The sequence below is a fragment of the Myotis brandtii genome, unplaced genomic scaffold, assembly GCF_000412655.1.
Source record: "Myotis brandtii unplaced genomic scaffold, ASM41265v1 scaffold344, whole genome shotgun sequence".
Lineage (NCBI taxonomy): Eukaryota > Metazoa > Chordata > Mammalia > Chiroptera > Vespertilionidae > Myotis > Myotis brandtii.
In genome coordinates, this window is record NW_005363247.1 from 3,513,421 (window position 1) to 3,536,970 (window position 23,550).

General features: G+C 38.8%; 1 protein-coding gene across 1 annotated transcript in view; it reads left to right on the forward strand.

Moving 5' to 3' along the window:
* Window positions 1–22,315, forward strand: part of ADGRV1 (adhesion G protein-coupled receptor V1) — a 462,684-nt gene extending 440,369 nt beyond the window's left edge. Inside the window, exons 88-90 of the mRNA XM_005871499.2 lie at window positions 12,527–12,718; window positions 15,747–15,924; window positions 21,885–22,315. Of these exons, the coding sequence (XP_005871561.2) occupies window positions 12,527–12,718; window positions 15,747–15,924; window positions 21,885–22,003 (489 nt within the window). The 3' untranslated portion in view covers window positions 22,004–22,315. The remainder of the gene's footprint in view (window positions 1–12,526; window positions 12,719–15,746; window positions 15,925–21,884) is intronic.
* Window positions 22,316–23,550: the final 1,235 nt, after the last annotated feature.

The window sequence follows — 23,550 nt, forward strand, 5'->3', positions numbered from 1 at the left end:
TTCATTCAGCGTCTTCACATGGGACGCCTGATTCAATTTGTAGTTAAAAGGAATTGAACTCTGTGCTATGTAGTCTTTTGCTCCGAATAAGAATAAAAACTTGGTGTGGTGAGCACACATTACAATATATAGATGATGTGTTATAAAATTGTACACTTGAAAGTTACACGATATTATTAAGCAATGCCCTGATGCATTTAATTAGGAAATAAAAGAATACTAATGAATGAAGTGAGTGGATAGGAGGAAAACACTCCCATCAAGTGTAGACATCTAGTTATCAAAGTGGCTGATCTGTCATGAGTCAGATTGTTCCCTAACCTAAAGCAACCTTTTTCTTGACAGCACTGTATACTACCTATATAGGTCTATTCTCACCAAAGACATTGGTTATATCTGAAATAAACAAATGCCTCTTTTTCCTTCTTGAGTTTCTGACGATGTGGACTGCCTCATCCCTCTGGAACAGAAGTTCTTCTTGACTTCTCCGATACACTCAGTTGTGTCTGCCCTCTTATCTGATCTGCCCGACCAGGCGGTTGTTCCTTGTTTACTTCACTGGTTCCTCTTCCTGTTCATATTCTCCAGCTGTGTTTAATCCTGAGCACTCAGCTTTTTTCTCTACAGCGCATAACCTTTAAAAACAATCATACACCCATAATGGCTTTAATTTTACCACTACGCAGCTATTTCCACGCTTGTGTATCTACCCTTGCCTTCTCTTCTGATCTCAGTCTCGTACTTAAAATAACCTTACATGTTTTCACATCAACATGTATGAAATTTAACTTAATCTCCACAGCCAAGTGATTCTCCTTTCTTTTTATTGGCACTGGCTCATCCAATTTTCCCTTTTCATCATCATCAACAGTATTCTTTGGTTACCTATCCCCATCCAGACAGTTAAGCTTAATCCATAAAGTGATTCACAGATATCTGAATGCTAAATTTTTTAAAGTCTTGTTTTCAAAAAGTCAATATAAAGGATGCTGACAAAAACTATATTTAAAAGAACTTACAGAGTTAAGAATGGGTTTTACATTTATAAATGTTAGGAAAATAATATTTTTGACATGTGAAAATTATAAAAAATTCCAATTTCAGCATAGTTTCAACAGAGACCATATATCCTGCTAAATCTAAAATATTTATTATGTGACTCTTCTCAGAAAAATTTTGCTGATCCTTGGCAAAAAAGGATAGTGTTCAATTTATTATAACAACAAATTTAACCCCAGTGTATTTTTAAGCTTTCATTGGTGAGAAACCACCACCACAATAAAAAAAAAAAAGAAGAAGAACATTTTTATCACCCCCGAAAGATTTCCTAGACCCCCCCTGTAGAATATCCCTCCTTCTGCTCCCAGATCAGCCGTGGGCAAACTACGGCCCGCGGGCCGGATCCGGCCAGTTTGAAATGAATAAAACTAAAACAAAAAAAAGACCGTACCCTTTTATGTAATGATGTTTACTTTGAATTTATATTAGTTCACACAAACACTCCATCCATGCTTTTGTTCCGGCCCTCCGGTCCAGTTTAAGAACCCATTGTGGCCCTCGAGTCAAAAAGTTTGCCCACCCCTGTCCCAGAGCCAGGCAACCACTGATCTGCATTCTGCCACTATTTATTAATTTGTATTTTCTAGAATTTTGTATCAATAGAATCATACAGTAAATACTCTTTTGTATCTGACTTTTTAAAAAATATATTTGTATTGATTTCAGAGAGGAATGGAGAGGGAGAGAGAGAGCTAGAAACATCAGTGATGAGAGAGAATCATTGATTGGCTGCCTCCTGCATGCCCCACACTGGGGAACAAGCCCACAACCCAGGCATACGCCCTGACCAGGAATCAAACCATGACCTCCTGGTTCATAGGTCAACACTCAACCACTGAGCCACTGGCCGGGTTGTGTCTGACTTTTTTTAACCCAGAATACTGATTTTTTTATTCATTCATGCTGTTGTGTTTATCAGAGTTTGTCCTTTTTCTTGTTATGTGGTCTTTTCAAGATGTTTAGAGAGCTCATTATGGTGACTTGATATACGTATACAGTTTGGCAGTGGGCCAACTTGACTCCTGGCCACAGTGTTTTGAATTGTCTTTTCTGCATAGAAAAACCACACCAGAGGACATGAAAACACCACTTTTTTTTCTTAATGTTGTTGTAGTTGCTATTATTATTGTTTCAATCTACAGACTTTGGCTTTTTTTTATGTTGCCTCTGACAGAAATTTCTTAGAATATATAAAAATTGACTTTAAATTATTATTTTTAATGTACATACAGCTATAACAAGATTTAAATAATCATGATACAGTTTGGTACTTATATAATTTAATTTAAGGTGTTGTGGTTTGTTTTTACAGTCAAAGCATACTGCAACTTGTTTCCCTTTTCCACTTTTTATTAAAACCTTAAAAATATTATCCTCAGATTCCCACCTCTTCTACTTTATTTAGTTCATCTCCATACTGTTAAAACCACCTTCAGTATTCTCTTTCCTGAAATCCTAGTACCCAACTTGATTTGTACTTCTGAAAATTTTCTAATCTACGAACTCTCAGGGATTTGGTGGGGTCAAGAGTTTGTGTTCTCATAACTTAAAAACAAACAAACAAAAAAACCACTACATTTTTAATTTCTTTTATCTTGTCAGAAATAGTCTGGCTCCTGATAAGTAGCATCATGACTGATGAGTTTTCCATATTTTGAAACTTAGAAGCATGAAGAACATTGAGAGTGTTGAAGATAAAGCACTGTGGAACAAGGAGATGCTGATCAGATGAGATTGTTGAGGCTTGACCTAGTAATTGTCTTTTTATTCATGAGCATTTATCACAAAGAAGACTAACCAAATGTTTCTTGCATCTGTAAGTGACATGCAGAGAATTATGCTCTTAAATTTCAGATCAAAGCCCTGGTTATATAAAAGGGAAAACTATCTTGTCTATACTCTGAATATTTATGATAAAAATCTATAGAATGGTTGTTTCTAGGGATTACATAACTTAGAATAGACATTCTATCTAATCCCAAACCTTGAAAGTGAACTCCTGCTACCCAGGAGTTTAGTCATAGACATTTCTGAAGCCAACAGAATAAGTCAACTGAACTTTTCATGGCTCTACTAGTTCTGAATAGATAGTGTACCTTAAGTTAGTAAGAAATTTTAGAAGAATTTTATATAATCTATGTTGAACACTAGGTAATTATCTATCCCCCACCCCCAAGTACTTTTCAAAGCATCTGAGTAATAATTGTTCCTACAGATGTCTAAGTATTTCAGTTGTGCTGACTAACCAATGGCTGTCAAAATGAACTCACTTGTTTCCTTTATCTGTATATTTAGTGCACACTTTAGATTGTGATTCTTATTATAAATAAGAACATTAGCAAAAGCAACTTAAAGTGTGAAAATAACGACAGTTGAAAATATGAAACAATTAAAATTCCAACTTTTCTCACACCTGAAAAAAAATGTATAAATGCAGAAATATTAAAATCTTTTAATATTTAATATCTCTTTTCATTTCTGTCATTGGCATGAAATCCATCATCTTTGCTGCTAAGTCACTGGTGATGTGCAATGGCAGTAGGTCAGCAGCCCAAGAGCAGTAGGAAGCCAGAAACAGAGACTTTGGCAAGGATGTCTGCTAAGGGGAAAGTAAAAGCAGAAATCTGTGACACCTAAAGAGAAGAAGCCACAGGAAGGACCAGCAGCATTATGCAAACCCAGCCCCAGCAAGAAGCAAGACACAGCCAGGAAGTCAGCTGGGGTTTAGCATCAAGCAAACTCCCTGTCAGAGGGGCTCTGACCCAGTAGAGCAGAGACCCAGGCAGGAGTGGACACTTCATTCTCCCATTAGAGTGTCTCAGCACATGTAACATGTGAAACAAAAAGACTGAGCCAAAGCAAAATTTTATTGAGCAACTACTGAATTACCTCACTATAGTGAGAGAATTAGAGGACTAAAACCAACACATGCTCAGACCCATATCTGTCACCACACCCTCCTACTCTCTCCCACTAATGAAATTTAAAAGGTGTAATTTCTTAAGCTCCTCCTGTGTGCCAGGGACCATCCCATAAACTAAAAAATACAACTGAACTGGACATAATCTCTTGTTTTCTAGGAGGTTACAGATTAGTGGAAGGTATTCTTTTTGTAATCACAAATTTGTAATTTTTAAGCTGAAGAAAGTCTAATTTTGGCCCAGCTGGTGTGGTTCAGTGGTTGACAACCTATGAACCAGGAGGTCACGGTTCGATTCCTGGTCGTCTGGGTTGTGGGCTTGATCCCCAGTAGAGGGCATAAAGGATACCAATCAATGATTCTCTCTCACCATTGATGTTTCTATCTCTCTCTCCCTCTCTCTTTCTCTCTGCAATCAATAAAAAAATATATATTTAAAAAGTCTGATTTTAATAAAGATTTTATTCCTCTAAGTCAGCGGTCCTCAACCTGTGGGTCACGAACAATGAAAATACATCCTGCATATCAGATATTTACATTATGATTCATAACAGTAGCAAAATTATAGTTATGAAGTAGCAATGAAAATAATTTTATGTTTGGGGGTCACAACATGAGGAACTGTATTAAAGGGTCGCAGCATTAGGAAGGTTGAGAACCATTGCATTTTTTTGTGCACTTTTTGTAGGCTATCTAAGAGATAGGTGGTTTTGATTAGGCCACTTGTATGATTCCACTGCTTATTTCTTTTAACTGTTTTTTATAATAGAATGAACATACACTGGAAGATTTTTAAATTGTATGTTTTCCCTATGTCTCCAAAAACATTATTCCTATTATTTTAATATCTTTATGTTTCAGAATTTTAAAAATATAGAATAGAAAACAACAATAATAAATGGTTCATGTGTCCATATATTCCCAATGTATAGAATTTATCATTACTAATATACTGACAAATTTGCTTGGAGTTTTTTGTTGTTGTTTAATTATTAATTTTGGGGGAAATTATAAATATTTATTATAAAAGAATTGAAACAACAAAAGTATAAAGATAAAAAAAATGTTTAAAATAATTTCAAACTTCCTGCATACGTAACCCATATTAAAATTAGGTGACCATAATAGAAAGAATGGTGGCCAGCAATTTTCCAAATTCAAAAAGCTTAGAGAACCCCAAGCCAAGAAAAACACACCTCGGCATATCATAGTCAGACTCTTGAAAACTCTAAATAGGAAATGATGAGAGCAGCTTGGGGAAGTAAAGGGAACATTATACAAGAAAATAATGATAAAAATTAACATAATTCTCATCAGAAACTCTGGAAGCCAGAAGACAATGGAATGACATCTTTAAAGACTCCCAACAAACAAAAAATCAGAATCTATTCACCTAGAATTCTATATCCAGTTAAAATATTTCTCTAAAATGAAGGTAGAATAAAGACATTTATACAGACAAATGCTGAAAGAATTTATTTCCAACAAATCTGAACTATAACAAATGCTAAAAAGAAGTTCTGCAGGCTGAAGGAAAAGGGAAAGATACAAGAGAAACCCAATTTTATAGAAAGGAATGAAGAACACCAGAAAGAGTAAATAAATCATTAATACAAAGGATCATTTTAAAGGTCATTGACTGTTTTAAAGTAAAAATAATAACATGAAGTGAACATCAGGCATACTAAATAGATTGGATGCCTAAATATAAATAAATTTTAAATATATGGCAATATTATAGTTACTGTAATATACAAAACAATTTCATTTTACTTACATTTGTCATAAGAAAAACTAAAATGGAAGAGAAATAATTGTTGAATTGCAAAATATGCATCTACACCACAAAAGATATTCTAATCACCACAGGAATGATAAGTGGTCTTTCAAAAAATAAGAAAAGAAGTAATAAATACTTTAAAGAATTGGAAACACTGGCTTTTATCACCTAGGTATTTCAGTCTTATAGTATTGATTGACTGCATACTAAAAAAGATGATAAAGTCATTGGTACTCAGATCTCCTCCCATCTTCAATCCTCCCAACTTTAGAATGTTTTTACTTAATATCATGCTTTCTGCATTTTCCAGGCACTTAACATTTACCTTTAACTCTACCTATAATTCTTATCATGTTTTTCAATATTGGTTCTGTATCTAAATGGATGGTCCTTTTACATGATCCTTTAGCCATCTTCATTACTGAATTTTTTGTTTTTTCCTCTCTATCGGCCAACTCATCTCTTTTTTGGTTATATTTTACTAGAGGCCCACTGCAGGAAGATTCCTGCAAGAATAGGGCTTCCTCAGGCCTATTCCTGCAAGAATAGGGCTTTCTGAGGCCGGAGGGAAGCAGAGAAGGGATCGAAGCCCACCTAGGCTTCCTCGCTCCCTCCCGTCTCCGCTGCCTCGCTTCTTCCAATCTCCGCTGCCTCGGCTCCCTCCCGTCTCCGCTGCCTTGGCTCCATTCCCTTCTCTGCCGCTTCGCTCCCTTCTGCAGCACTTGGCTTCCTTCTACCTGTCTTCTGTCTTTGCTTCACGTCTGTGTATGCAAATTTACCACCATCTTTGCTGGGTTAATTTGCATATTGCTCTGATTGGCTGGTGGGCATAGCAGAGGGATGGTCAATTTGCATGTTTCTCTTTTATTAGTGTAGATTATCATGTAGTTTGGTAAAGGGGTTCTCCAAGAAGATTCATGGATGCTGAATTCCCAGCATTTTTCTATGTTTGATAATTTCAAATGCCAGATTGGCTGAGTATAATATTCTTTGACCACTTTTTTCCTCAGAACTTAATTGATATTGCTCCATTATCTTTAAGCATTTAAAGTTGATGTAAAGAAGTCTAAAGCCATCCTAAAATTTACCAGTTATTAGGAGATTGGGGTTTTAAAGAATCTATATCAAAATGTTCCTGGACCACGGTATAATATTTTGAATCTGCAAATTTAGTTCTTACTGTATTTTTCAGCAAACTTTTCTTATATTAATATTATATCTTTTTATTCATCTTCAGTTCCATTTATTGGATTCCCTATTTCAAGGAAAGCAATTACCAATCGTGGAGTATTTTTATTGCATATTAGCTTCTAAAATTCCCTTAATCTCTCTGTCTTTTTCATCTTAATTCGCTGGAATTTTATATTAGCGAAATCTTTTATTTTCAAATTCTCTGAGTCATGATATGCCTCTTCCATAGTCAGTTCTAGCTACTGATAGCACTGTTCTTCATTAACTGTCATGGTGTACAGTGAGGTATGTGGTGTCTGTAAGACCAAGCCCTCACTGAGTGTAAATCTCTAGCTCTTTATTCCTCAAATATGTAAGTACTGGCACCATATGGAATTTAATATCTAGACTGATTTAATTATTTGTGTTTAATTGGCAGGCTAGGCACTATCATCTGTATATTTTTATCATATATCATTGTTCAAAACTCTTTGCCAGAATCTAAAATAAATACTAGAGACAGAGGCCATTTGGAGTCAATATGTCAGGTTGCTCAACACATTTAGTCAGGGTTGCTGGCAGCTCTTGCTGTATGGGTGTGTTAATTCTCATTGGTGGAGAACGTAGTGTGGAGGCTGTCACACTAGCTCCAATTGGCTGTGAGTGCAGGAAGCATTAAGAATTCAGGAAAAATAAATCATGGACTAATGTTTCACTTTATTTAGAGACAAATAAAATTAAAGGAATGGGCCAGGCAGCTATTAAATGAGTTCATTTAATGCATTTGCTATTTTAACACTCTTCTGCAACATGAAGAAATTATGGGATGGAGAGGCAGGGACAAAGGGGATTGCTGACTAAGACAGCCTGCATGCAGTTATGGTTTAAATACCTGGGTTTTACCCTTTTCTGAGATCTTTTTACAAGTCCTACAAAGCTTAAGTGCTCTGAGTTGCAGGCCGTATCTTAGTCCTCAGAGGGGACTCTCAGGTTTTAGAAGAGTTCTCCAAATCACCATTGCCATTTGACAAATGTGAAGCCCTGAGACTCCACTTCCTTCTGAGCCAGGCAGCTCAGTCAACTCCCTGTTTTACCCACTCTTCACCTGCCACCACTCCTTGGTTAAATTTGTACGGTTGATAAGGGAAACAACAACAATAGGACCAATAGGGCCACAGTTGTTTAATGATTTTTCCCTTTAATAACTATAGATAAGAGATTTTCTTACTGGGAAAGTGGAGGATGTGTTGCAAAGAGAAAAACAAGGCTATAAAAAGAAAATAGATGCCTCTAAGCCTGGATGGGTCCATTACTCCGAAAAGAAAATATATTTTGAGAACAAACCAAGAACAGGTCATGCTTTGATTGGTTGCTGTGCCTGGACCCTGACCCCCTCCAGGAGTTTTTCTCAGGAATGCTGACCATTCTCAGGTCCCAGGAAATGGCAGAGCTGGGTTTCAACACTATTGAATATTAACTACTTGTTATTGGACTTCAAGATCCTGGAAGGAGACACACGGACCACAGATCCTGCAGCCCTTCTCCTGCCCCACTTCCCCCTTACATGTAGCCTTTCTTCCTTATCCATATATAATCAGCTGGTTAGTAGGGGAGGTTAGAGCAGAATTTACAGAATGACCTGCTGCTCTCTGTGTACTGCCAGCATTATTGGAATAAACGCTCATATATGATTCAACCTTGTTTCTGCTTAATTTGTGCCCAGTTTCAAAATGGCAATGGTGATTCTCTCACCTCATATGGAACTGAAAGAAAGTATTGAGACAATCAGCCAAAATTTTCTGTACTTGTTTTGCTCCTTGATGATGTTAAAAATATTTAACTCCTCTAGTTCATTATAGTTTCATTGTGTCTTGCTAAATATTTGTCAATAAGTTTAAATTCCTGAATCAAAAGAAATATAAAATTGGCATAGTGGGTATGTTCAATCCAGATACATCAAACTAAAGACTTTTGAAAGCATTTTTCATCATTGAAGTAGGAATCTAACTAAATAATCCAAACAGCAATGCATCGTCCAGTTGGTGTGGCTCAGTGGTTGAGCATCGACCTATGAACCAGGAGGTCACAGTTCAATTCCCGGTCAGGGCAAATGCTGGGTTTTTAGCTCGATCCCCAGTAGGGGGCTTTCAGGAGACAGCCAATCAATGATTCTCTCTCATCATTGATATTTCTATAGTTCTCTCTCCCTTCCTCTCTGAAATCAATAAAAATATATAATTTTTAAAAGCAATGCACAGAAAGAATTCCCTTCTCTTCACTAGGTAAAGAATAGGCAGAAGAGATGGATTATATGTGTCCTGCGTCTAAAACAGTTAACCTATTATTTTGTGGGATATTGTTGTCTTTGTGAGCAACTTGAGAGGAGCCAAACATTTTATCCTTGCATCTCATTGCCTGGCAGTGCGCATAGTGGGTGGTCAGCACATTCTATTGCCTAATTGAGATTCTAGATTCTCTCTTAAAATTTTTTGCAGACAATCATAGAAAGGAGAGCCTGCGATTTAACATGCAGTATTTGGGATAGGGACTTGTTTTTACTCTGAGGTCAGAAACTTCCACAGCTGAGTACTTTGGATAATGAAGGTTCGTTCCTTTCCTACATTTGCCCAGCCAGGGCTGGGCACAGGCAAATGTCATACAAGTTGCATTTAAACACTCTTTTCTTTTCCTATTAATGGTATTTATGTTTCCTGGGGAACATCTACAAGATTCAAAGAATTTGCTGTATGTGTGAATAGGCTTTTAACCAAAAAAAAAGGGCAGTTTTCACATGCAAGTTATTTCAGCAGTCAGTTCCTTTCCCAAAGCACAAAAGGCTAGATATTAAAACAAACGCGAGAGAATGTGCTGTTTTAACAAATGGGTCCTTAGAGATGGACTTGAAAGCTTGGTTTTTGTTTTCTGATCTAACTTTTACCCTATCACTTTGTAACACTTGGAGAAATCCTGAAATAAATCAGTGACATTCTCACAGTTTTCAAGGCTGACAGTTTAATTTTTTTCCTGTTTTGTCTACTGCTGTGGCCAATGTAATTAGGTCATACTCATGTGAAAAGTTACTTGTACAAGAAAAAAAATTTGGATGTGTATGTGTATTTTCAGGAAGATTTGTTTCTGGTAATGTTCACAGCATCATTTGCACATGAAAATAATTCCTGTCTACATAATTTAAAATATTAGTGTTGCTTTAGAAAGCACACAAAAAACCCTAATTCAAAAGGAAATAACTTTGTTACTAATTTCATATCATTGTTAGAATAGTTATATTTTAAAATATTTTTAACAGCTAAACCACTGATTTTAAAACATTTGTTAATTAAGTAGACTGGGTGCCAACCTGAAAAGGGGTCATTTCAGCACAAAGGAGAGAAAGGCCTAATTTTTAACAGTATTCTAGAAATGGCAACAGAGATCTAATGCTAGCAGCCTACCTTGCAGACTGTCCTCTAATTTAATTTTATATTAAAAGTTGGTTGTAATTCTTATTTTATGTATTTTCTAATAGACTTTTTCTATTTATACCAGCAGATGTAAATTTCAAGCTCACAAATATATTATTTACTTTCTTGCTTCTACACTCCTAGAAATGTTAGGAACTATGGGAGAATGACAACTCCACAATGTGAAGATACTTAGTTGTGTTTTATGAAAAATCTTGACATTAACTCTTTTTCTTCTTTAATAAGCTAAGTGTCTTGCTTTCATTTTTGTGGATTAATTTAAGAATTTAGTAACTCAAGCAATTCTTATTTGCTTCCAAAACTTAAATACCAGGATTAACAGACATAAGAGGCACAATTTAGCATGTTTTATTGGCGGAATGTAAAGGTCAAAATTAACAAGCTTTATAGAGCTCCATTAGAAGTATACAGTAGAGCCCTTGTAGAAATCATGAAGGAAAGCAGTGTAGGCACTGTTGGGAACACAGATGCAAAATTTGAGTTGCTATCTCTGATGGAAGCAGAGCAATTGTTAAAAATTTGACTGGATTGCAAAATAATTTAAAGGGCCAGCAGATCTTTAAGAATGTACAAGATAGCTGTATTGTTCTTGTGTAACACTAGAGGCCCGGTGCATGAAATTCGTGCACGGAGTGGGGGGGGGGGTCCCTCAGCCCAGCCTACACCCTCTCCAATCCAGGACCCCCTCGGGGGATGTCTGACTGCCTCTCATGATCCAGGACCACTGGCTCCTAACCGCTCGCCTGCCTGATCGCTCTTAACTGCTCCCCTGATGGCCTGATTACCCCTAACCACCTTTGCCTCGCCCCACACCCAGGACCCAGGATTCCCTCCTCTGGCTGGTCACAGGCACCCGGGACCCAGGCTTCCCTCCCTCTGGCCAGCCGCAGGCACCCAGGACCTGGGCCAGTTTCGCCCGGGCTGGCCATAGCTGCAGATGCCCAGGACCGCAGGGCGGGCAGCTTGTTCCTTTCCTGGGCCACAGGTACAGACACAGACACTGGCACCCGGGACTATGAGGGGTGCGGATTGTCCCTCTCCCAGGCTGCAGGCACAGGCACAGGCTCAGCCACTGGCGCCTGGGACCACAGGGTTGGCGACTTGTCCCTCTCCTGAGCCATAGCCCCAGCCACTGGCGCCCGGGACCATGGGGTGGGTGTCTTGTCCCTTTCCTGAGCCATAGCCCCAGCTGCTGGCGCCCGGGACTGCAGGGACCATGGGGCAGGCGGCTTGTCCCTCTCCCAGGCTGCAGCCCCGGCTGCTGGCGCCCGGGACTGCAGGGACCATGGGGTGTGCGGATTGTCCCTCACCCGGGGCGCAGGTGCAGGCGCAGCCGCTGGCACCCAGGACCGCAGGGCGGGCAGCTTGTCCCTCTCCCAGGCCGCAGCCTGGCTGGTCCCCATTCCTCTCTCACAAGCTCATTTGTGCCTGGCTGGTCCCCATTTCTCTCTTCCCAGTGTTAAATGTCTGAGCCTTTATGGCTTGACAGCATGAGGGCATGATGACCATTTGCATATTAGGCTTTATTATATAGGATTTACTGAGAAGCAAGGCATGCTAAATATGAAGTAATCCACAGAATTCCTCTGAGTCCCTACCCAGTGATTCTGTTTCCAAATGAGATAAGTAGGTGCGATATATAGACAAAATGAGAAGGCTTCATTAGTGCTGCCCTTACAGAAGCCTACAAGGTGGTGGGAGCTCACTTCAACCACTTTGCTAAGAGAAAAAAAATGAAAATAGTGAAATCTGGGAAAAGATAGTAATTTTTTGGAAGATAAGAGGTTTGCTTTCTGAAGCAAAATGTACATAGCTAATCAGAGGTACTTCTGCAATTCTGTTTTGTGTACTTCAGAGTTACTCATGTTTAACCAAGAAAAAACATGATTTTTTAGTGAGGGAGCAGTTTTCCCAAATGACATGAAATAACTTTTTTTATGACATTCAGAAATTTACAGTGGCCTCTCGCTAGACCTCTAACATTGTTCTGTAATTCCAGATTTGGGTAGAGCTTGGAAAACATTTGTAGAAAATCGCTATGCTTACAACCATGTTTATTCTTCACCTATGGTAGCAGGACTTCTGTTAACATGCTCATTTTCTTTTCTTTTGCAGGGACTTTACGTTTTTGTGGTCTATTTCATTCTTCACAACCAGACTTGTTGCCCCATGAAGGCCAGCTACACAGTGGAAATGAATGGACACCCAGGACCCAGCACAGCCTTCTTCACACCCGGGAGTGGAATGCCTCCTTCTGGAGGGGAAATCAGCAAGTCCACCCAGAATCTAATCAGTGCTATGGAGGAGGTCCTGCCCTTGACCTTGACTTGACCTCTATCTCTCTGTTTCTTTCCCATATACGGCCTTTCCATCTCAAAAAGTGTACACGTTAAATGGTGTTATGTAACTTTTAAATCCCTTTCCTACATGCTGACCAACTGTAGTATTATGCATGTTATTGAATTAATTTTCTTCCCTGCCCTGCAACCTATACTAACCAGCAGTTTGTTCTAGGAACTCAGACACTGCATATTTTTTCATCTTTTTCTTCAAAATCTCCCAAATTTGACATGGTAGTGTCTAAACCAGCTTCAGAAGTGTGGTGTTTTTTTTTTCTGTTTTAACTATTTTTCCTCAAAATACTTACACAGCTCTCTTCCTTCACCCATCCCAATTCACTACTTCAATCCCATCAAACACAAAGTGAAAATAGGCTGAAACTCTTTTTAATTTAAATACCAGAAAATATTTTAGAACAAAGGCTCGGAAGAGTGCTTTAGCAGCACTACTTAGAAAGTCTATCCAGGATGTCCTCTGTAAAGTCTACTTCCCATTGCTCTCTGCATTATGTCCACATCACATTGGTTTCCTGTGTCTAAATCACATTGCCACCAACCTGTTAGTAATGCTGCCATAGCACTGGGACCACTGCTCAGGCTTTAAATTATACTTAAAGACATTTGTCCAGAAAGAGATGGTATGCAGTCCGTAAGAATTTCTGCATTGCCCAAGATGTGCTTGTCTCCCATTCTTTACATAGCTCATACTGCCCTGTCTGTATTAAAGAGCCAAGGAGAACAGTACTTGTGTTTATTTGCATCCTGAAAAAATGGTAGGAAATCAACGTGCATGTATCCGAAAAGGAAACAGTTGATAGATATGTAGGTAAGTAGAAAGATAGAAGACAGATGATAGATGATAGATAGATAGATAGATAGATAGATAGATGATCTATAATAATAAAAGCGTAATATGCTAATTAGACCAGATGACCTTCCGGACGAAGCCAGGGCTGCTAGGGAAGCCTGGATCCTGGGTGCCAGAGGGAGGCCAGTGCTGGCAGTGGGGGAAGGAAGGCCTACTCTTGCATGAATTTCATGCGTTAGGCCTCTAGTAGATAGATAATCTACCTATTCAGTGATATTTTTTTCTCTTCCATGTAAATATAGAAAGTAATTTTACCCATGCCAGGTTAAAATTAAGATACAGTATTTAAAATGTTCAAAAATCAAGTACAGTATTTAAAAATTGGAATATGTCTTTAGTACCATAAATGTTTAGAAATCTAGTACCATATCTATATCCCAAAAGTTTTAAAAACTGAATTATTTTCACATCAAAGTTGATAACAATGGGAATGGATATTTTTAGGCTCAGTAATTCAGGAATGAATTTTAAAAAAGGTTTTTGTCTTTTTTATTGATTACCCATGCTAGATTTGAACTGTACAGTGCAATAACCATTAGCATGTGTGGCTATTTAAATTTAAACTAACTAAAACAAAATAATATTAAAAATTTAGTTCATCAATCACTATGTTCAAGTGCTCTGGTAGGTACCATGGTGAAGAATGCAGAGAGCAAACATTTGAATCATCACAGAAAGTTCTGTTGAACCGTGCTGATCTAGATGTTCAACTTCTTAACGAAATTTTTGAAGATTTTTGTCTTCTCTCAAATTTGTTTCTACAGTCCTCGGGTCATGTGACATCCCTGCAGTCGCTCAGAAAAGCTTACATTGGGAGACAGCAGCTGTGACAGTTCAATTCCTGGGCCTGAGCCACTACTCGAGTGTTCATTCTGGGTTTGCACAGTGGCATACCCTAACGTGTGCTCTACATTCCTCAGAGGCTTAGGATTGGCCTTGATCCAGCTGTCAACAAGGGACTGTCAGAGACATTCTAGAAAGCCTTCCAGAGAAGGGAAAGCATTAGGAAAGGAAGGATTAAGGGGGTTTTACCAGTAACCACGAGGGAAGTGAATATGTTTAATTATTTCAGAATAGAACTATCTTTACTTTTTTAATATGGGTTTTTTTTTCTTTTTCTATTAATCTTATATCTAGCCACTCAACAGTCTCTGATTCACTTTATTTAATTTTTATTTTTAAAATATGTTTTTGTTGATCTTTAGAGAGAGAGAGGAAGTGAGAGGGATAGAGAGATAGAAACATCAATGAGAGAAAAACATGGATCTGCTGCCTCCTGCATGCCCCCTACTGGGGATCAAGCCTACAACCCAACCATGTGCCCTGTTAGGGGATCAAACCTCTTAGTTCATAGGTTGATGCTCAACAACTGAGCCACACTGGCTGGGCTCAGGATAGAACTATCTTTTTAATTGTTTAATTTTTTTATTTTTTTTATATAGTTGATTGATTTTTTACAGAGAGAAAAGGAGAGGGATAGAGAGTTAGAAACATCCATGAGAGAGAAACATCAATCAGCTGCCTCCTGCTCTCCCCCCACTGGGGATGTGTCCGCAACCAAGGTACATGCCCTTGACCAGAACCAAACCTGGGAACCTTCAGTCTGCAGGCCGACGTTCTGTCCACTGAGCCAAACTGGCTAGGGCAATTGTTTAATTTTTTAAAAGGAGGAGTTTAGAATACTATCAAAGAACTTTTTTTTTCCAATTCAGTATGTCCTTACAGATAGCTGCTATATTTAAAATTGTATTTGTATCTTAGATTAAGCATTAGGAGGGTTCCTCTCCAGTTCTTATATTTTTAACAATTTTCTTTGCACAATACATTTTTTTAAATAAAAAGTGTTGATTAGGTTAAAAGATACTTTTCTTGCCCCACACATGACTGCATAGAAATCTACAAGTAATTCTAATAGAGAAATAGTTTAGAATCACCAGATTAGATTGTCTCATGGAGAAACATCTTCTCTAAAAAACAATGGTACAATTAAAGGCTTCAATTCTAAACAGTTCAGAGGCCCTTTCACTTGGTTTGTGTAATGAGATGCAGAGGTAAATAGTTTACATACACTCAGAATAAATGTGTACGTATTCATATTATCGTTTCCTTTCCTCCCCATCCCTAACAGGTGCCACCTGACTGGGAGAGGGGATCCTTCCAACAAGCCAGTCAGGCCAGTCCCGACTTAAAGCCAAGTCCACAAAATGGCGCCACCTTCCCTTCCTCCGGAGCATATGGCCAGGGCTCACTGATAGCTGATGAGGAGTCCCAGGAGTTTGATGACTTGATATTTGCATTAAAAACTGGTATGTGTGCGCCCACAAACTACATTCGAAGTAGGCACTCTGGCTGTGCCACAATTTATATCTTCTTCACATGAAGTTGCATCAGTATAGTCAGTCACCCTTAGCACAGCCTGATTCTCATGACCCATTCCTAATTTCAGCCTCACTCTGAGTTATTTTGTTCTTGACACCAAACATAACATAACCTCAAAATCATTTACAATTTGCTTTTAAGAAAAAGGCATGCTCTCACTAAATGTAAGTATCTCTGTCCTGGAATCATTCTAGAACACCAAGATACTATTGAGACAAGTTCAGTGTCATAAGACAATCTGCTAGGGATTTCACTGAGAGATTTGCCTCTGATCTGCCAAAGAGACCTTCTTAGGAGTAGCTTTAAAGCAGAAACTTTCAAAGGCAGCACAGTTTTTAAAGTGCTGTTACATACAGTATTTTATTGGCTCTTCCTATAAATTCAACTCCACCCAACCTGTAACCCAATGGAAAGTTGTTTTCAAATAAAATGTATAGGGTTTTTTTTCTTTCATCTTTCTACTCAGAAAAATGTTGAACTGACACTTAAAAAATTTCAGTGAAATTTTGATTTCTAGATGCAAGAAGATAAAAAGAGGAGGTTTTTTTAAAATAATAGTTCATACTCAGATGAAACTATTTAAATAATAATTCAAAAGTGCATTTTACTATATATAGACATCCATATATTCAGAATAATGCTTGGCACTTAGTAAGCCTTTTGTAGATATTGTTGGAGAATGAATGAATGAATGAATGAGTGAATGAATATGAAACTTGGAGTTTGCTTGGAGAAATAGACATTCACACAGTCATGACATAAGGAAGAGTAATATCAGTAGTGGAAAGAGTTATTAATTATTGAGGGAATCAGGGAAATTTTTTTAAACCTCTCTTAATTGATTCTTGAAGAATGTGTAGGTTTGAAATAAGTAAAGAGTGGAGGAAAGGCAATACAGATGGGGAGCAGAATTAGACAAAGCCTAGGGCTTACACGTGCATGACCTGCTTGAGGAGAACAAGCATTGCAGTGTGGCCGGGATGTAGGAGGAGCAGAGCCAGGCAGTGGGAGAAAGGCCGGAAAGGTAGTTGACCTGCATTGTTAAAAATGTACTGTAGTTCCCCCTTCTGGGTTTCAGGTAACACCCTCCTTGAGATGTTCACAGTCATCCTCAATGAGAGGATCACCTGACTGAGTATATTTGGGAAACTGTGAAGATTGACAATTCATATTACCATTTTAGCAGCTCTGAAAAAGCCCTCATTCAAAGATAACCTACTTCACTCAATTTAACCTGGTGTTTCCAGAACACATGTAGTGATATATTCATTTGGGGAAGCAGAACACTTCCTGGTATTTTGCATAATATTAAAATGCTGGTCAGATGCCATGCTAACGAGGGGGATTTTAAAAAAATCTTTATTGTTGAAAGTATTACATATGACTTCAACCCCCTTTTTTTTAAGAACTTAGTGAGCCATGGATGTTTGTGAGGAGAGGAATGGCATGTTCCTACTGGTTTTTGAGGCAAAAATAACTCTTAGGAAAGATAAAGAATAAATTTAGAAGCAAAATCAAAAAGGCTGGGAGGTTGTTACAATTGTCCAAAAGAATGAGGTTCGGGCCTCAGATTTGAAGAGTGGAAATAAAAAGAGAAGATGAACAGAGGAGGAAGGCTGAGGGGACACTGAGAGGACAGCAGCAAAGACCTGCTGCACACAAGGTCACTGAGGGATTACATAAGGAGCATCTGTTCATTTATCTGTGTGAAGCAGGACACTGATGAGTTCTGATTTGGACACATTGATTATTAGGCCTGGTAGTCTTAAATATTCAGGTTTAGAGGCTCTTGGGTGAGGGTTCATGGTCAAAGGTATTGATTTGAAATGCATCTGTGCAGAGATTATATTTGAAGCTAAGGGGATTAATAAGACTGATCAGGGAGAGTGGAAGGGGAGAGATGAGAAGAAAAAAGGTGAAGAAGGAAGGGAGGAAGGGAAACAAGAAAACATCCTAGATAATATCTACATTTAAAGAGTGAATAGAAGAGGGTCCCAGAGAGGGAACTGTATAGCATGGTGAGAAAGATCTAGAGAGAGAAGAGAGTTTCATGAAGGAGGGAATGCACAAATATATAAAATGCTCATTGGCATTAGGACTAAACAGGAGGCTTTCAGATTACAAATAATTCCCAGTACTACACAGTGGTCAGTTGTTGATGTTATAACACTGGGAACATAAAATGAATTCTTGGAGCATAATTCAATTAGATGTGGGTCCTATATATATAACAAGTATTAAATGCATTTAGCTCGGGAATGTATGGAATGACTTCCTCACTTATAGAGTTTACTATTCCTGAGAGTTTGCTACACTTGTTAGGAAATAAATACTTCAAAAGACCGAAATAATAGTCTCTCACATTGGCTCCCTCTACTTTTAGAAAAGTTACTATAAAAATCCAGCACCACCCCCTAGACACTTTCCATCGTAGAATGTGGTCAAATGAGAGGAACAGTCCACATGCCGTTCTATCTACAGCAGAATTTACAATTGACACACAGGCCAGATTTGGCCCAGCAGGGTATTTTGTTTGACCCTCTAGCATTATAGCATTGTTTTAGCATTTTTAAATCCCATAAAAATCCAGAATGTCTTTTTTTAAAAATCTAGCCCTGGCCGGTGTAGCACAGTGGTTAGAGTGTTGGCCTGCACACTAAAGGATCACAGCACCAGTTCAATTCCCAGTCAAGGGCAGGTGCCTGGATTGAAGTTTTGATACCAGGCTCCAGTCGGGGTGCATGCAGGAGGCAACCAATCGACATGTCTTTCTTGCATCGAGGTTTCTCTCCCTCTCTCTGTGTGTCTCTCTCTCTTCCCCTCCCTCCCTTCCTTTCACTCTCTCTAGAAATCAATAGAAAAAGTATCCTCAGGTGAGGATTCACACACACACACACACACACACACACACACACACACACACACACACACAAAGAAATCTAGCAGCAAAGTGATTGGAGTTGAGTAATAATTGCCTCTTTAGATGGAACTCCAGCTCTTCGGTTTATCCAGTGCTCACCAGACCTGTGTTACTGATTAATACTAGCTTCCCTGTCCTCTGTGACATTTTAATTTGCAAATCTTTATCTGTCTCAGGTCCACCTTAACTATGGGCCACTCCAAGTCAAGTGGGTCTTCTAATTCTTTTTCATTTGAACCACTAAATGACTGAAAAGTTATGTAACCCTTTGAATATATTTCAATAAACAGCTAAAGATTTTCATCCTAAGTGTAAATAGTGCCAAATAATGTAATTTTCACTGTATTATAAATTTCAGTTTTAAAATAAAAAGTTTACATTATTTTATTAAACTAATTCAAAGAGTTTAAATTCCATAGCAATTTTTTCATTTCATTTTAAAAATATGTGAGCAGCCTTTTCTTTTACAAGTGGAAAATTTACATCATTCCTTTTTCATTGTTACACATTTGATTTTATGGCTTACATATTATATGTAGAGCTAACATATACTAATAACTTATCTCCAAACCAGGGCAATTTGAGAGAATAAAGGGGAAGCAACTAATAATTTTTCAGATATAAACTAGGACTTTAAAGTTGCATTCTCCAACTCCCTGTTTTGAAGGAGTCGCGAAAGAAGTACTAGTATTTGTGAAAGGGTATGAACATGGGTCTTGATGGATGGGCAGACAGACACCCAGGCTGGAATTAATATGGCACATCCAGGATCACTTTGGAAAAGCTTTCCCGTGGGCAAAGGTTGAGATATGTCTACTCAGTAGGCTAGAGCCAGGTTAGGAGGTATCTTACTGCCAATACAGAGGGTATCAGACTTCATGCCGTTGGCCATCGGGACTAACGTTTGTTCTTGAGAAGGAAAGGGCAGTGGGATGCTGAATACATCAGAGGAACAGGGTGGACAAAAGAGATGGAAGTGGCATTTTAAGAGCGAGGATGCAGAGCATAGTTTATTAATACATGCAGCAAACATTTGCTGAACACCCACGGTGTGCTGGGCACTGTCCTATGAGCTAGGAATATAAAGATATGAAAGTACATAATCCAATGGGGGAGTCAGAAATTTTGAAAGAGAATCATCATGTTTCCATGGTTAGCAGAGGTGATTCCTGAGTTGATAGTAACAGGAAGAGTGGAGGCTGACAGATTAAGGAGTTGGGGGATGAGAGAATCCCAGCAGTGCCAGCATAACAACATGGTGTGAAAAGGAGGTGACCAGCAGCTCTAGTGAGATATCAGGCTAGAGAGCAGGCAGGGGCTCAGGTGGATCTTGTAGGCCTTGAAGCAGGGCTGCAGATAAGTCCTCTGGGGGTCAGACAGCAGAAGGAGGTGCAAGAGAAAGCAGACCTCCGGAGATCAGAGGGTGGGGTGGGCAAGTACAGTGTCACAGAAGCAAAGGAAGGAAGTGGGTGTCAACAGCAGCCTTCAGCAGAGAGAGGCTGGGAAGTACAGAGACCCAGAAGAGGGAGGGTTTGACTAGAAGAAGGACCTTAATGGGCTCCTGCTTCCATCCCAAATAGGGTAAGACGAAGCTAATACACCATCTTCCCATAGCTACCAGATCTTCAGATTAGCCTTTCCTACAGCTCAGGCAGAAGGAAGTCTCAGCTCCCAGCAGCTGTTTTTTCACTTTCCTTCTCGTTTAGAGTCTAGTGCCCAACAAATTCAACCAGCAGCATGCCCTGTGACCACATCCCCATTCTCTGTGTGTGTATGTGTAGGGTGTGTGTGTGTGTGTGTGTGTGTGTGTGTGTGTGTGTGAGAGAGAGAGAGAGAGAGAGAGAGAGAGAGAGTTTGTGAATTAGAGAAGAAAGAGGTGTTACTCTAGTATCGTGTTAAATTTTCTGAATTATTCTAAGTTGTGAAAAAATAGTGAATACTGGAGCTCCCTCAGAACAGATTCTGGGTACTATCTGTAATTAACAGCTAGCTTCTGGAGACTCTTGTGCAGATCTGTTTTGGCACTGTGTTGCATAATTATTTTTATCTCGGGATCAGATCTGAGTCATTTGGAGTCCGAGTCTTCTGGGCGCTGATAAGGCACCAGGTGTTGTCAGTGCACGTCTTTCTTCTTGGATCACTGCCCACCCTGACTGAGTCCCAGCTGAAGGGCCTCGTACTTTTCAGTGCCTGTGGGGTTGGAGGTTATGTGGTTTTGAACAGCAAACCCTCCCCCACCCCTGCTGAAAAATTCTGATAACCTGCCTGATTTTTTTTATTTTAATAAGCCCCAGAAAGTTGAGAAAGGCTGTTCTTGGGAGTAAGTTATACCTATCAATCATTGAGAACCCCGACTTGTGCCTTTAGAAATTAATTTTACTTATAAAACTACCAAAAGGAATTTAAAGTATATTTTTATAGTTGTCAGTTATTAAAAAATATTTATTCTAAGTGTACAGTTCACTCTTTACTAATCTATAAAATAAAAAGTGTAATATGCTAATTAGACCAGATAGCCAAACGACCTTCCAGACGTCATTCTGGATGAAGCCGCTGTGGTGGGGGCCGAGGCAGAGGCAGTTAGGGACAATTAGGCAGGCAGGCAAGCAAGCAGTTAGGGGTGACCAAGCAGGACGGTGAGTGGTTAGGAGCGATCAAGCAGGCAGGCAGAGTGGTTAGGGGCAATCAGGCAGGCAGGCAGGCAAGTGGTTAGGAGTCAGCAATCCCAGATTGTGAGAGGGATGTCCGACTGCCAGTTTAGGCAGTCGGACATCCCCCAAGGGGTCCTGGATTGTGAGAGGGTGCAGGCCGGGCTGAGGGACCCTATCCCCCACACCCCCATGCATGAATTTTGTGCACTGAGCCTCCAGTATAATATAAATAAACATGTTGACTTAATGTAACTTGACCCTTAATTCACTGCACTAACAGTTGGGAATTTTTGTGTTTATTCTTTTTCTATTGCAGGTGCTGGTCTCAGTGTCAGTGATAATGAATCTGGTCAAGGCAGCCAGGAGGGAGGCACCTTGACTGACTCCCAGATCGTAGAACTCAGGAGGATACCCATTGCTGACACCCATCTCTAGCGGCACAGTAACCATTAGAATGAGGATACTCTCATATTTGTATTGGCTTTGTGCTAAAACTCTATAAGTACATGCAGCCATATAAATAGGAATCTGTGAAATTAGTAACCCAGAAGTGATTGTTGTGTTGGAATATAAATTACTTGTGTCTTTGTGCAACCTGAAAATTCATTGCTGTAATGAAAGACCGGATTGAGTTATATCACTTAATAGAATGTACATATTCCAAGAATATTAGTTGTTTTTAATCATCATACATGGCTAACATTGTTTAATAACAGTAATAACAATCAATAAAAACAATAGAATCCATTTGGCATCCCCGAGGCTCATTATTTATGAGGAAATGTTGGGCATGAGCAAAGCAACAAGCTCCATGTCTAGGTGATGTTAAGCGCCCTGTTGCTTCCAGCGTTGACGCAGGTGATCCAAATTCAAGGCTTCACAGCACCTAGAAGACTTTCATTCCTAAAAACCACACAATTTCTTTTCTGCTGACGGGGTTACTGCAGTTTGCATAGTCTTTCATTGAAAGTATGTATTTCTGCTCATTACAAATTAGGGAACTGAACTTTTTCCAAAATGAATGTTCTGTTCCCAGTTAAAAATAACTCCAGCAAGCATTTTAGCACAGTGATGAAGAGGATCATTCAAACAGTACAGTTTGTTTGGGAGAAATATTTCTTGGTTTGGTTTTTTAGTCTTTCTTTTCTTGGAATGAGAAATCAGAAAGCCTGTCCCAGAACAAACACTATTGTGTTCGTGATGATTTCATTGACTATGGTTCCAGAACAGTCATTAGGAACAGAACAAGTCTGTCCTAAGGAAGCCTTTTTGACCTTTGGAATTGCTAAGTAATTTTGAGAGAATCAGTATCATTCCAAGAAAAAATTAAAATTAATAAAATTTTATGTAAGAGAACATTTTTATCTGTTAATTACTTCCCTTAGGGCCATAATTAAAACATCTTAAGTGCTTTGTTAGTGCTGTTAAACATGACTTTATTTTTCATAAAACCTGATGGCAATATTTATCTTGATAAATTATAAAATGACTCCTCTCTTGTTCCTGTCAGTCCTCCCCCACTCCCATTTCCTCCCTCTTATACTGAGTTTTGATCAGTGGATTGTCATTGTTAGAAAATGAAAGCTGCATAGCAGAATTAAACAGCATAAGAGGCAAAGGCTATAGTATTGGTGGAGTTATCATCTTTTTTACAAACTTTAGAAATGGCGGTAATAAGATCGGATTTACCTGAAGTGACAAGTTAGTTGTCTCTTTCAACCTACAGTATTGCACTGTAGTCTCTCCCATGATAGGGTAGACGCAATTGATTAAATTGGTTACAATATATAAAAGTTAATATGAGAATTTTGAAATTAAGTAAGCATTCTAAAATTATTAATAGGTTTTAGTGAACTGGGGGCTTAGGTAGTGATTACAGATATGTGAGGTTTCATCATGTGGATCCATGCTCATAAGCACTGTAACGTTTGTTTGCAGATAACTAGATGTCTTATTCTCTTACAGAGGCAGTGGTCAATAGC